The sequence below is a fragment of the Cryptotermes secundus genome, unplaced genomic scaffold (genome assembly GCF_002891405.2).
Source record: "Cryptotermes secundus unplaced genomic scaffold, Csec_1.0 scaffold565, whole genome shotgun sequence".
NCBI lineage: Eukaryota > Metazoa > Arthropoda > Insecta > Blattodea > Kalotermitidae > Cryptotermes > Cryptotermes secundus.
In genome coordinates this window covers 835439-848339 of record NW_019731581.1, presented here as the reverse complement: position 1 = coordinate 848339, position 12901 = coordinate 835439, and the positions used below count along the sequence as shown (strand labels likewise).

Sequence of the window (12901 nt, the reverse complement as noted above, 5' to 3'; positions counted from 1 at the left end):
TTATTATTATTATTATTATTATTATTATTTTTAAGGGCGGAAATATTCAGGGAAGAAGTCCTCTGGGAGGGACTTTAAGCCGTGGGTTCCGTGTCGTAGATTTACGGCACATAAAAGATCCTCATGTCTCTAGGAGACCTCTGAGCGAAATTAGGCAACAATTTCCCACCCAAGTAGTTTCCAACACCTCTGGGAGATGGGGGAAATATCAAGTACCGACGGCCGACCTCATTGGCTGAACGGGGCTGATAGCACGCACCATACCGGTAGGGTAGGGGGACAGTAGAAATTAAAGGGGGACGCACAATGGACCAATAACTGGTCTAAGTGAATGGGGAAACCCACCCCCTCTAATAATAATAATAATAATAATGATTAAGACATGATTGCTTCCTTTCAGATCCTTTTATTTTGTTATTCATCGCTATGTTCTGATTCCTGTCCACTTCACCACCCAGCAGTTGTCCTACAGTCTGTTCCCACCTGCTGTTCACAGCAGATTATTTACCTGTCCAGAAAAAAAAACTTCTACAACCAAAGGTCTTTCCTTAAAACTGCTGGGAAAAGGTGATTCTGTTTATAACCAATGTCTTGCCTCACAGGCTCTTGAAATTCTGTTCCCCCCCCCACAAATTCCATATTTATTTAATAATTGAAAGTATATCCATGCTTATATGATTTTAACAGCCTGTGATGGTAGAGAATTTATATATCTGTGAGGAGAGTCAGTAAATGGGTCACCAATGGAAGTAAAACAGCTGTAATGGACATAGTAGGTTTTCTGTATGTATCACTAGGTAGCAGCACATTCCATCTTCATGCCAGTGAATGTAGCACATGCACATGCACATCATACGAGACAAACTCCGTCTTAAGTGCAACAATTTAATTGTAGTTCTTCCATCTTTCCTTCCTCCACACTACATGTTTCAGCCCTAAATGGCCATCATCAGGTGTATATTCTTACGTAGCTCCTACACTGCCCGTAGTTTAAAATTTAAAACACCAGTCTTTTCAATTGTCTGTATGTATAAAATCTTTGTTAACCTACAGACGTCAATTTGATTTCCAAAATTGGCACTTTTTAAAACTTCAGTTTCAACATGCACATGTTCAGAAGCTGGTATTGGTAGTCAAAATGGTGACGGTGCTTGAGGGGCATATTACCAAAGAGCAGTGTTCTGTTGTGCATTTTTTGTGGGCAGAAGTACTCTGTGCAAAGGATATTCATAAATGAATGTTTCCTATTTGTGGTGGTGTTTGTCCCCTGAAGTGGTTCACAACTGTGTAGGAAATGTTTTGCTGATGATGAAGACAGTGAAATGTAGGGGCAGAAGTGGCTAAGACAGCAGTCAAAAGACTTCCATGCTGCTAGTTTCAGCGCACTGGTAAAACAATGGAGCAGGTGTGTTGATGCTGACAGAAGATATGTCAAGAAATAAATGTTTTTTATAGGTTTGAATGTTGTGACACATTCTCTATTTGGCTGAAGGTCATGTGATGTCATAGATTTGATTAAAACACTCCAAACTTCATTATTATTCAGTTTAAATAATTTAAGATTTCATATGTCTCAATATAAGCACAGTCTCTCAGGGTTTTTCAGACTCAGTGCTCTCATTGGTTTTCAAAAACAGGACATGAGCTTTGTCAGGTTAAGCATTCTGTTGAAAATAGACTCCAGTATGGTATCTTTCTGTTTGTTGTTGTTTGAAGATGAATTTTCATTTACATTTGTAAGGATTTAACAGATGTTTGTCTATGGTGCTATCTGATACCCAACCTACTTCTTAGTAATCATGAAAAAACTTTCTATAGAACAATGTATGTTACACCACTCACATGTATATATTTTTATGTATTTTAATCAGATATGATTATGTTATCAAACACAGATTAACATTACTGATGCTTTTACAATAAAGGATTGAATTTTCTTTGTTGTGCAGGCATAGGTGTTACTTCCAAAAGTCCGCAAGAGGATGTTAATGAAATTGTAAGTGCCTTTTTCTTATACTAATAAGTAATTTGTCACAAGTATGTGCTAACCCTGGCTTTGATGTAAGCTGCTGTATGTTCATAACAGTTCTTGTTCTTATATGAAGCAATTACATTTATTGAAGAATGTTAAACATCATAAAATATTTAATTTGGGACAAGAATTTTGAACACATTTTATATTCGCCATCCCAAAAATTAATTTCTGTAGAATTCCACAAAAAAATTACCTCTTGGTTTAGGGTTTGTAGGGTTAATGCTTTGGTTCTGTTAATGCATACACACCACACTGTCTTGGCNGCTGAGATACAGAGCGTGATCTCTTTTGTGTGCGTTCGTAGTGAAATCGAATACTGTAGTTTCATTTGAACCTATATATACATCAAGAAGGTAACAACAAAAAAGGTATGTACATCGAATTTTACACTATATTTTTAACATACCTATCTGCAGAATCTGCAACAAAATTACTGGATTGTGGATAAGTTTTGGCATAACTCATACGTATATTTTTATTTGCTGTTGTTCAGTAAGGTATTATTTTAATTCCTCTATTAGGGTTTTACTTAAGTCGGTCTGGTAATTACTACATTTAAAAATAAATATTCAGGACTGTGCATGCGCTTCTACTAGCGGCGTGTGCGCGCGCTTCCACTAGCGGAGTTTAAATGCCTGACTGGCCACAACTGGGTACTTTGGCCACGACGACCTTACTCATGACTGGCACAAACTTGGCACTTCGGCACTTAAAGGTTAAATGGGAATAAGTTGCAAGGAATTTTCATACAGTGGCAGGCCCCAGTAAGGCAGATTTGAACCTGTTGGTTCTGTTGCCACAGAATTATTATGTAGTTTGGTTGATTTTATATGACTATATTAAGAGTCTTGGTTGTCTCTTGATCATGTATGTAATTTTATATGTTATTTTGATATATGGAATGTATTGTTGTACAGTAGTCTTGTTGTGTTGAGTATTTAAAATTTTGACGAAGATGACTATCTGATTATGTATGTATATTCACATGTTATGTTGTATTGCTGACTTGTTCAGTTTCTGAGGCAGACGCCTCCATGGATTTTGTAGAACTGCAAATAAATGAATGAATTATTTGCAGAGGTTCATATGCACACAGATTTCAAATTGGACCTTTTCTTTTTTTTTAATGCTAGTGGGTTGGGACTAAGTCCCTTTTACTGCGGCCACTTCTGGCCTATTGTACCAGATCCAGATGATAAGTGAGGGTGATTGTGGAGCAGTTGGTGGAATGAAGATTGGCAGGGGGAAACCGAAGTACTCGGAGAAAACCTGCCCCAGCGCCAATTTGTCCACCACAGATCCCACTTGACGAAAGCCGGGCCACCACAGTGGGAAGCCAGCGACTAACCGCTTGAGCTATGGCATGGCCAAATTGGACCTTCTTTTGGCTTATATCTTTGTTTTTATGGCAGTTAAAGGTTTATTCATAATTCATCCAGAAATGTATCATGACATGGACAGAAGAGAGACTGTTAAACCAAAATTACACACACACTTCTGTTTAGCTGCATTCAAAAAAGGTATTAAAGAATTCAGGAAATGTTGGCAGATTAGAAATTCTGGTGCAGTCTCTTGTTTCTTCTAAAAACCATGTTACTTGCAGAAAAATTGTGTTGGTTGTAAAGTGCATGTTTCATTTTTGTATTGAACTTCTCTTTGAAATAATTTTCGTTGTGGTACATATGTAGCAAGTCAAGAATGAAATCTTCAAATTGAGGCATCATATTGCTGTTGGTAAGAACATGAACTAAACTACATACAATTCCAAAATTTATATTGATTGTCCTTGAATAAATGTTTGGCATGTTATGTTCAGGATGCATGCAAAATTGTATGTCTTAATGTAATGTGTCAGTTTATGTCCATTTGTAACTAAAATTTGAATATGTTGACCGGGCTTATTGGAATTCCCCATTTCAAATTAAATTAAAATCTGTCCAGCTGTTCTCGAGTTGTTTTGTATGGGCAGACAGGCAGACTGACGTGATGAAGCTAATGGTCACATTTTTGCAGCCTTCGTTGGAGCAGTTAGAGGACTACTTATTGTATTATGCCTGTCTGCCTGCCAGCAAGCAATAGCACACAGATTTTCCTACCATTTTGGTTGAAAATTGATATTAGACATATACATACTTTGATTTTGGTTTAGTCTGATCCATTTTAACCCTGCAGTACTCATTATGTCCAGCTTATGCGTCACGTGTTTGAAACTTGAGGTATGCAGTTGATCAGTAACACTGTTAACTCAGGATATTCTTTGTGTGATAGATTTTAAAGTCATTCCATACATGTTTGGTAGTCTGTGGCAACCAGAAATCATATAGTTGAACTGTACAATTGAAATTATTCAGTTTGCTGCTTGTACCCTGACATCTAGTTTAGATCCATGTGATTTATGACACGGCACCTAAGATGGAATAGGCATCATGCATAAACAAAACACACTTTTCTAATGCTACCCCCATTCTTGATAAGTATTATTAAAGACTGTTGGAGAATCATGAGGGATTCGAGCTATGGTGTGTATGCAGTATTGGATTTCTTTCTCACTCTTGTAGGAGGATTTACCATCTCTAACCTCAGATTCTGACTCTGACGAGGACATGAACAGCGACAAGCTGCGGAGTCGATCTACATCCAGAATGCCTGCCAGTGCATCATTCTTGGGCGTTAATAAGGTACCATCTTATTTTATGTTCTTGGTAAGCATGTTTTGGTGGAACTAGAGATTAGTGTATTTCATTCATCGTCATGTTTCATATGCCACTTTGACTTTTAAAACATGTTTGAATAACAAATATATGTCTATAGTGGTTCGTATTGTTTTGAATGTATTTGTATGTAAAAGAGGTAAGTGAAATCAGAACAAGGAAAGTTTCCTAACGAACTTCCCGACCTCTAACAGAAATGAGTTCCGGGAATCGTTCCGGGGGGGGTAAAGGGCTGCTAGTGTGTAAGGCTGGCAACCTCGTCACTACCTGTGAGCTGATTGTATAGAAAATATGGGAGATTCAACATCTCTCAACCCTATGGGCCTTCATGGCCTGTTACAGGGATAGTTTTACTCTTTGCCTCTTACAGATGGGCTGGATATATATGCTTAGATTGGGGAAATTAAAAATGCACACTGAATATTGGTGAGGGAAATCATATAGAAAGTAGACACTTGGAAGAGAGACAGCAGCAGTAAGATAATTACAATTTTTTGCCATCATTCTTCTCAGTTTCATATAGCTGCAGTTTTTGATCAGTCACTCCCATGTATGTCTTGGTTTTCTTCTTTCTTTGCCTCTTGGAGGCTGTAACCATGTTATCGCTATGAAATGAGCTTCTTGTCCATGCATTTCATCACCATTGTGCTTTGACTGCATAGCAATATGATTACTGTGTTGTGGTTTAGTTCCTTTTGCAATTATAGGAAAACACTTCGGACTTAATTGCAGTGCCCCGGCTACCTGTGCACCGTTTTTCTTTAGGAAGGACAGGGATCTGGCAGATTATAATGGCTGTCTGCCTGTAATGTATGTCCTTGGCCAAATATTGGTTCTACCAAGTTTTTAATTATGATACATGCATTTGGACCAACAAGTGTGGCAACACTGCCTGTCAGATCTTTAGTGTTACTGTTGTATATGATAAATTTGTGCCAGTATCCTTAGAGGAAGGACAGACTTCAGGGATTTGTTCTGCGTGTTCTCCTCTTCCACAAGTCCAGGATTCAGGGAGTGATATGTTTTCTTTCAGTTCATTGAGGGTGCAGAATTTTCTGCATAGGTAGTTCAGAATCAAAACAGCTTTTGAACGATGTTTTATTTATTTACTTCAAAACTTTCGAGTTCACAAAATGTAATAATCATGAAAGCAATTCATGTCTTTCCTGTGTTAGCACAGTCATTACAGTGACTAGGCTGCAGACTTGATGACCATGAAATTGGTGTTTGAGTCCTGGCAGGGGCCAAGATTTTTATCTTCCTCACAGTGCGCAGACCAGCTTCTGGAACTTTTTTCTCTACTCCACTATACATCTTTGTGGTGTGGTGTGCTTAGTTAAGCAAAGAGACAACTTTATGTTGCTGTGTTAATAGGGAAATATGTGTATTTTATCCTTTTGTGTTTACAGTTGAAAACATGGAATTGTTTTTTTTAGCTCAGCCTTATAAATGTGTCTGAATTTTGCAGCGTACCAAATAGGTTTGTTTCAGTAACTGTTGTGTTCATAAGTTAACCATGAGAATATAGTTTGAAGGCTTCTGATGCAGTTCCAACAAGTGTGTTGCGATCAGCGTTTTCAGAAAAGTGAATTTAGTTAGGACTGTAAAAATCAACTTTTTTCTTCCATCACTTTCAGTCCTGTAATCTTGGTCACTTCACCCTTGTATTTTGTTTGGTTTTCTTCTATCCGAAGTTTATTACGGAAGAAGTATTATTATTGCACTCAGAAACTTTTACCCCTCTGCTATTGTTTTAATTCATTGTCACTAGATACTTCCAGAAAGTCAAGTATGTTGCTAGTTTCTAGATTACCTGATGGATTAGGTAGCACCTTATTGAATTCCATTATGTAGATTTTTGAAGGTCATAAAACATTTCCTGTAGTGCTTGTGTAAGTGTTAAAGTGAAAGAATTAACTAGACCATTGGAAACCATGATATTTCAAGGTCGAATGCTATATCTAGTTTTTCTTCATCTAAAAGGTGGCAAAGAAATGCTGTTGTGGGAAGCACCCACATTGAACCAACATGCACTGTAACATCGACATACTCCAGCACAATAGTTGCAATTGTAGCTGCCAAAACATTCACTGCCTCCAGTTGGCAAGCGTGCCTTGACTATTTTAATACTATGAGTACTTACTTTGTTCCGTGAGGTTAAAATGAAAATGAATTGAATTGGTTGTGAATAGCTGACCTGGATTCAGGTGGCTCACAACCATATCCGTTGGTAGGTTTCATTATTTGGTACTTTCTTCTACTCAAGAGTTGGTCCCTTTAGAAGGTTATTTGTTCTTGAGCACTGAATCAGATTTTCACAAATCATGTAATCTTGAAACTGTAGAATTTTAGACAGTTGTATGCAGAGTCTAGTCATGTCTGTCTGATATCTGATCACATGGGAGACTAGCATGATTGACTTACTTGTGTATCCAAAGTGGAATTAATAAATTGTACTTTATTGATTGATCCCCGTCTCCCTAATTGTGCAGTGGTGTTACAAATGGCTCATCACTCTTTCCAATTGTTTGGCTTCGATTATTGGTTTCATCGAGTTCATTTTTGTTCCAGTATGTTTTCTTAATAGAAAGACTGGTCTCCGCAATGTCCCATTTTTGTACTTCCAGACATCCGTTACTAACCAGCGTAGCGTTAGTGTGTCCCGTGATAGCAATAGTTACACAGACATTAAAAAAAATAAACCAAAGATGAAGAAGAAGACAGCCCGCCAAGAAAAGGGTCTGTTTATTGCGACACTGGAAACTATAAAGAAAGAGATGGGAGTAAAAGAAATTACACCAGAACAGTTCTGGAGTATGCAGCGAAACGTGAGTAATTTTTTCGATCATGGAACTGTATTTAGGTTGCTTCTAAACAGATGTTAATGTTGTAACTGTAACATGTATTGTGTGTAGGAACGGTCATTATCATTACCGGTAGGCACTTAAGAAGGTATTGAGGTTTGTTTTGTTTTTGTTCACTACTATTTTCTTGTACACCACTGCACTCATTTTGTCTTGCTTCTTATCGCTGCCAGCACTCAACTGCTTGTCTCATAGTATGCACCATTTCATTTCTGTTTTTCTTGCACTGGTTGTTTGCATCAACTTATATCTCGCATTGAGACTCAGCTGCCCCTGTCAAGAGCTCTGAAACAGTTTTAGATAGGTGAATTTATTCTGATATCTTCTCACGTGTTCCTGGTCATCTTATAATACTGAATAATTATGTACAGTATAATACTCAATATATACAGTATTGTACTGTACAAATAGTATACTTTATGGTATGTGTTAAAATTGGTCACCACTTTCCTGAATGTAACCATCCTCTCATTTCATGAAATTGTGGGTCTAAAGAATGCTGTGAACGAACTTTGTTCGTTGATTGTTTTCTTTTCCTATATGCTATGAAGTCACTGTTGTATACATATTGTTTGAGATGGCCCCATAAGAGAATATAAGGTGAAGAAAGTTTGAGGGATCATCGGGGGGCCACAGTCCCTGCAGAATCGACTGACATCCAAAAAATTTTCGCAAGAATACTATGCTTGTTCATGATGTATGTCAGGTAACTATGTCTTGTTGATACCATGAATCCCTCTTATCAGCCTCCAGCAAAGAGGTGATCTGCATTAGGACGTCATAACAATATTTTGCATTTAAAAGAATATTGGACCATTAACTGTGTTCCAAGAATCATGGACCACATGCCTGATTTTCAGCTTTGCAATGGAGAGTCATGATAAACAGGCAGGTTCTTAGAACTCTGATTAACTGTTCTGACTGTTCACATAGATTCTTAAATGGAACCATGTTTCATCTGAATAGAAAATTTTGTCGTTCAGTGAAATACTTTTAAGAAATCAGCTCTTGTATCTCTTGAATGCAATAGGTTACATGATGAGCACTCTCATCTGTATGTGCACTGCCTTCTGACATGTTATGCTGAGACATTTTTCTCAGTGATCTGTTAGTGGACTGCAGTAAACTGAGCCTCATGTTTTCGAGTGTGTTGTTGCTTAGTGTTGTTGTATTTCTGATTGCACACACTTCCATTCCCACATAATTTCCTCATTAGGAGATGAAATTCAGTTTTGTTTTGCACTGCCTGTTTTTGGAAACATGTCTTGGAAAGCTTGTCACAACACAAATGATTTACTGGTAAAATAATGCTCTGCAACAAACATTCTGTGTTCGAAAGTAAGACACGTCTTGCTTCATCAAAGCACCACACTGCACCGAGTTATGACACGCAGCACAAAGACAGCTGTCTGCTTGTGTAGTTGTTCAGATCAAGGAGTTCCTTCCCCACTCATGTTCTGAGTTGTTGGATCCCTGCCTAATGACCAATCTTGTCTTGCCCATGTAACTGCACAAACTCTGACAGTAGCATTTTGTGATACAGTGGATATCAGTGGATATGGTATACCATATTTATCTAAATATAAGTTTATTCTTTGGATTACTGAACTTTTGAATTTTGTCATCTGGTATTGTGAAAGAACAAGTCTGATGCTTGAGATTAGCTCTTTGCAATTGCCCCAACTGGGTAGGCGTCTCCCTGTCCATCATCTGACGATGGAGACAGATCAAGTTTCAAAATGTTTTTTTTTCTCCCCCNTTTTCCCCCCCCCCCCCCAGAAAACTGTGTAGCAAAGTCCAGAAACTCACTAATCCTAAGTGTAATGCATCATCAGAAAATTCAGAAATGATGCATTTTTCTTACTAATTTAGCATGCAAAAACATCGTAATTTTGCATAAAGCAGAAAGCCAATAATAGTTGTTTTCAGTGTGAATAGCATTGCTATCCATAGTGTAGGCAGGCATGGTGGCATAATATATACCGTATTTACGCATGTATAGGCCGCACATTTTTTGCCAAAAAATTTAAGAGGAAAACTGGGGTGCAGCTTATATTTGAAATATTCGAACTCACACTTCATTTTAAAAAAAATTAACGTTGCCAAATTTCGGAATAATTTCTACTTCTGAAATAATATTCCAAGAAAATTATTTTTTCTATAATTTCTGTCTGAAAATTGTGCTGCGGCCTATACATGCGTAAATACAGTAGTTAATGAGAGAAAGTGAGCAGGGAGTAAGAGGTCATAAAATCTCTGGAAGTCAGCCTTGTCAGTTGGTTAGATGAAAGTTCAAGAGCACTCCATCTAAAAAAGAATTCTGCTTGTCATGCTGAAATCGTAAGTCACAAAGGTGATACTAATTTTTGTATTATGAACCTGTCTGAGAACTTTTAATATTTGCTACATGATGCTCAAAAACATTTGCAGAGCAAATTATTTTTTTAAAACTAAGTTTGTAAGCAAAATATGCAAGGGGCAGAAGTATATGTTTTTACCCTTTTCTTAAATATGTACTATTGACTTTATAGGAGGGCTGTTCAGAGAGTAACCTCCATTTATCATAGGTAACTAATGTATAAGCAGGAGAGAGCTTCTTCATGTGAGGTAGTGTCACATGACTCATTGTCTTGTAAACCATCACGTGGAAGTAAATTGCCTGATTTTCAAGTTGTTTGATACTTTGATAAATGTAGGTACCTTGCATATAGAGTTCAGCTTCTTAATGCAATTAATTTTCTCCATTTAGTGTTAAATGTGGTTCAGGTTTGAAGTTCGTTGTGATTTATTAAACATGTTATTAATATCCGAGGAATTTAATTATGATTTACGTTTCAGGAGCTTCAGTCACTTCTGAAGGAGGGGTCCGAAATAATGGCAAGTGGACTGTCCAGAAAAGCAGTTGAAAAATATAAAGCTGCACTTCATATGATCCTGGATCATACTGTTGAGGTGAGTGTGTGTGAATCTTGTGAATTTAACAATAAATTATTAATTTTAAATCAAATAGCAAAATTGCTGAAACACTGAATGATTTTTAGGTACTCTGTGTAGTTTTATTAATAAGGATGTGATATTGGTGAGCTGCCTCAGGATAAGGTTCATGATAGGCGTTTGTGTTGACAGCGATGGATGGGCCTTAGGTACCATAACCACAAGCGTAACTGTCAGCTGTCATTTAGTTAGTGCTTTTTGCAGTATTGCCTCATTCTGAACATCAAGAGTGCTCATGTTTACGTATGATATGTAAGGAGAAGTGCCTTATGAAGCTAAATTGGTATTTTTGGAGTGTTCATTTTTTACATTAGTCATGTCAGTAGATCTCACCTTTACCTCCAAAAATCAAATGTGATTACCAGAATTACTGAGTTTGTGGGCTTTGTCCGTTGGCAAATATTCTGAAGCACTTGATGTTTGAGTAGGTAGATCTGATTCCGTCCTCAGATGGGAGGGTTGGGAGACACCTGCTTGGTTTGGTCTTTTAGTCTCGATTGCTCTCCCCCACCCATAGTTTCATCAGGCAGGCCATATGGACCGATTCCTTGGTATTTCCTGTAGGTCCCATGACTGAGATGACATGTATCTAACGGACCCACCTGAGCTGTTAGCCACCTGCTCTTTGCAGTCCAATTTAAGTACCATCATGGTTCTCTGCTGCTTGTATTTAAATAATACTGACCTGCTTAATTGCAGCTACTAGTATGAACTGGTTTGTTTTTTTTTCTATAACTTGCGTAAAACGGAAGAAACATTGCTAAGTTTGATCAAAATATATTCTGCAAAGATAAAAGTTCTGACTGTGATATAATGTTCTTTATGGATAAACCAAGCACAGTTCTTAGAATATCAGTTTAGCATCTAAACATCTCATATTATGTGCTCACTTATGGGGTGCAGGTATTTGATGTCATCATCTCCCGGGTATGTTACCTTTTGGGGCTGTTGGTTGTAATAAGTTGAAGACTGAGGTCAGCACCATAAAATGAAACTCACTCCGAAGAGTAAATGATGAAGTCAGTGCATATAAAGAATATGTGATAAGAGGACCACTGAACATGCATGCATCAGTGACATATTACTCTTTGCATAAAAAGTAGTAATAAAAGAATATAATTTTCTACGGGAAAGCTGGGATACTTTTTTTTTAACTTTATCAGATATTTCTATTAGTAACATAACAAACAATACTTTTTCACTGTGTGATAGATAGCAAAACACTTGCTGGAATGGAGTCCTGGCTACCTTGGACATGTCACGATAAAAATGACATTTCCAACATTTCTGTTCTGCCTCATTTCACTTCTCTGTTGGAGAAGACTGCATGATCATTTGTTGCCTTCCCATCATGCCTGAATTAGTGCAGTTTGACATTCAGATGGTCTTCTGAACATGTTCAACTTGGTCTTCCTCTCTTTTGGGTAATTTTGTTTCGAACATTTCCTACCAATCCTTCAACAGTTTTTGCTTACGTATCTTTAGTTTCATCAGGTATTTATTTAAAAATAGCATAAAATATCTGTGTGGAGAAACAAGCATTTGGCTGTTTTGACGTGGTTTATGACCAGGTGAGGCATGAAATCGTATCATATAAATCATGGTTATTTTTTATTTTGGAGAGCCCAGTCTTCATTATCATAGGCTTCATCATCTTCACCACCACCACCACCACCACCACTGTCTACACTTGCACTTGCCTGACAGTCATCAGAATTACTACAGCTGTCACTCAAATCAGGTCCACGTGTTTGGCATCAGAGTCAGTAACAGTTAGATATAGCAATATGTGAGTGATGACTAAATTTACTGAAAGAGTGCAAGTCATCACTCGGTTGTTCATGAATCTTTGCTGCCCAGTGCATTCCCACTGGAAGATACCATTGGGATATAACTATAGAGAAAAATATATGTAGATGTTTGAAAAAAATCTGTTTAAAATTCACAAAAGTATTGCAACGAATGGTTTATTAACACCACTGCAAAGTGGAAGGCTTGAATGACACAGTGACACTATTTATTTACCTCAGCTTGACTCCAGATCATCTATAACATTTAAAAAACGTGGCGGCTGAGACCAATACAGGACCAGAACGCAGAATTTACTGTGGTTGGCCCTGTCAGACTAAAAGGGTTTAATGATGAAAACAGTTTCCAAAACTCTGATATGTTGGGATTTTGGACTTTATCCATCGTCCTGGTTTTTAAGATAACAAATAAAAACACGACGTTTCGGAAACTGGATCTGTTTCCGTCCTCAGGTGAAGGAGGACGGAAACAGATCCAGTTTCCGAAAC

At 37.5% G+C, this 12901-nt stretch overlaps 1 protein-coding gene across 1 annotated transcript in view; it reads left to right on the top strand.

The window, feature by feature from the left end:
• LOC111867199 (E3 ubiquitin-protein ligase TTC3) overlaps positions 1–12901 on the top strand; it is a 69540-nt gene that overhangs the window by 7184 nt on the left and 49455 nt on the right. Inside the window, exons 5-8 of the mRNA XM_033752591.1 lie at positions 1950–1996; positions 4594–4713; positions 7374–7574; positions 10449–10562. Of these exons, the coding sequence (XP_033608482.1) occupies positions 1950–1996; positions 4594–4713; positions 7374–7574; positions 10449–10562 (482 nt within the window). The remainder of the gene's footprint in view (positions 1–1949; positions 1997–4593; positions 4714–7373; positions 7575–10448; positions 10563–12901) is intronic.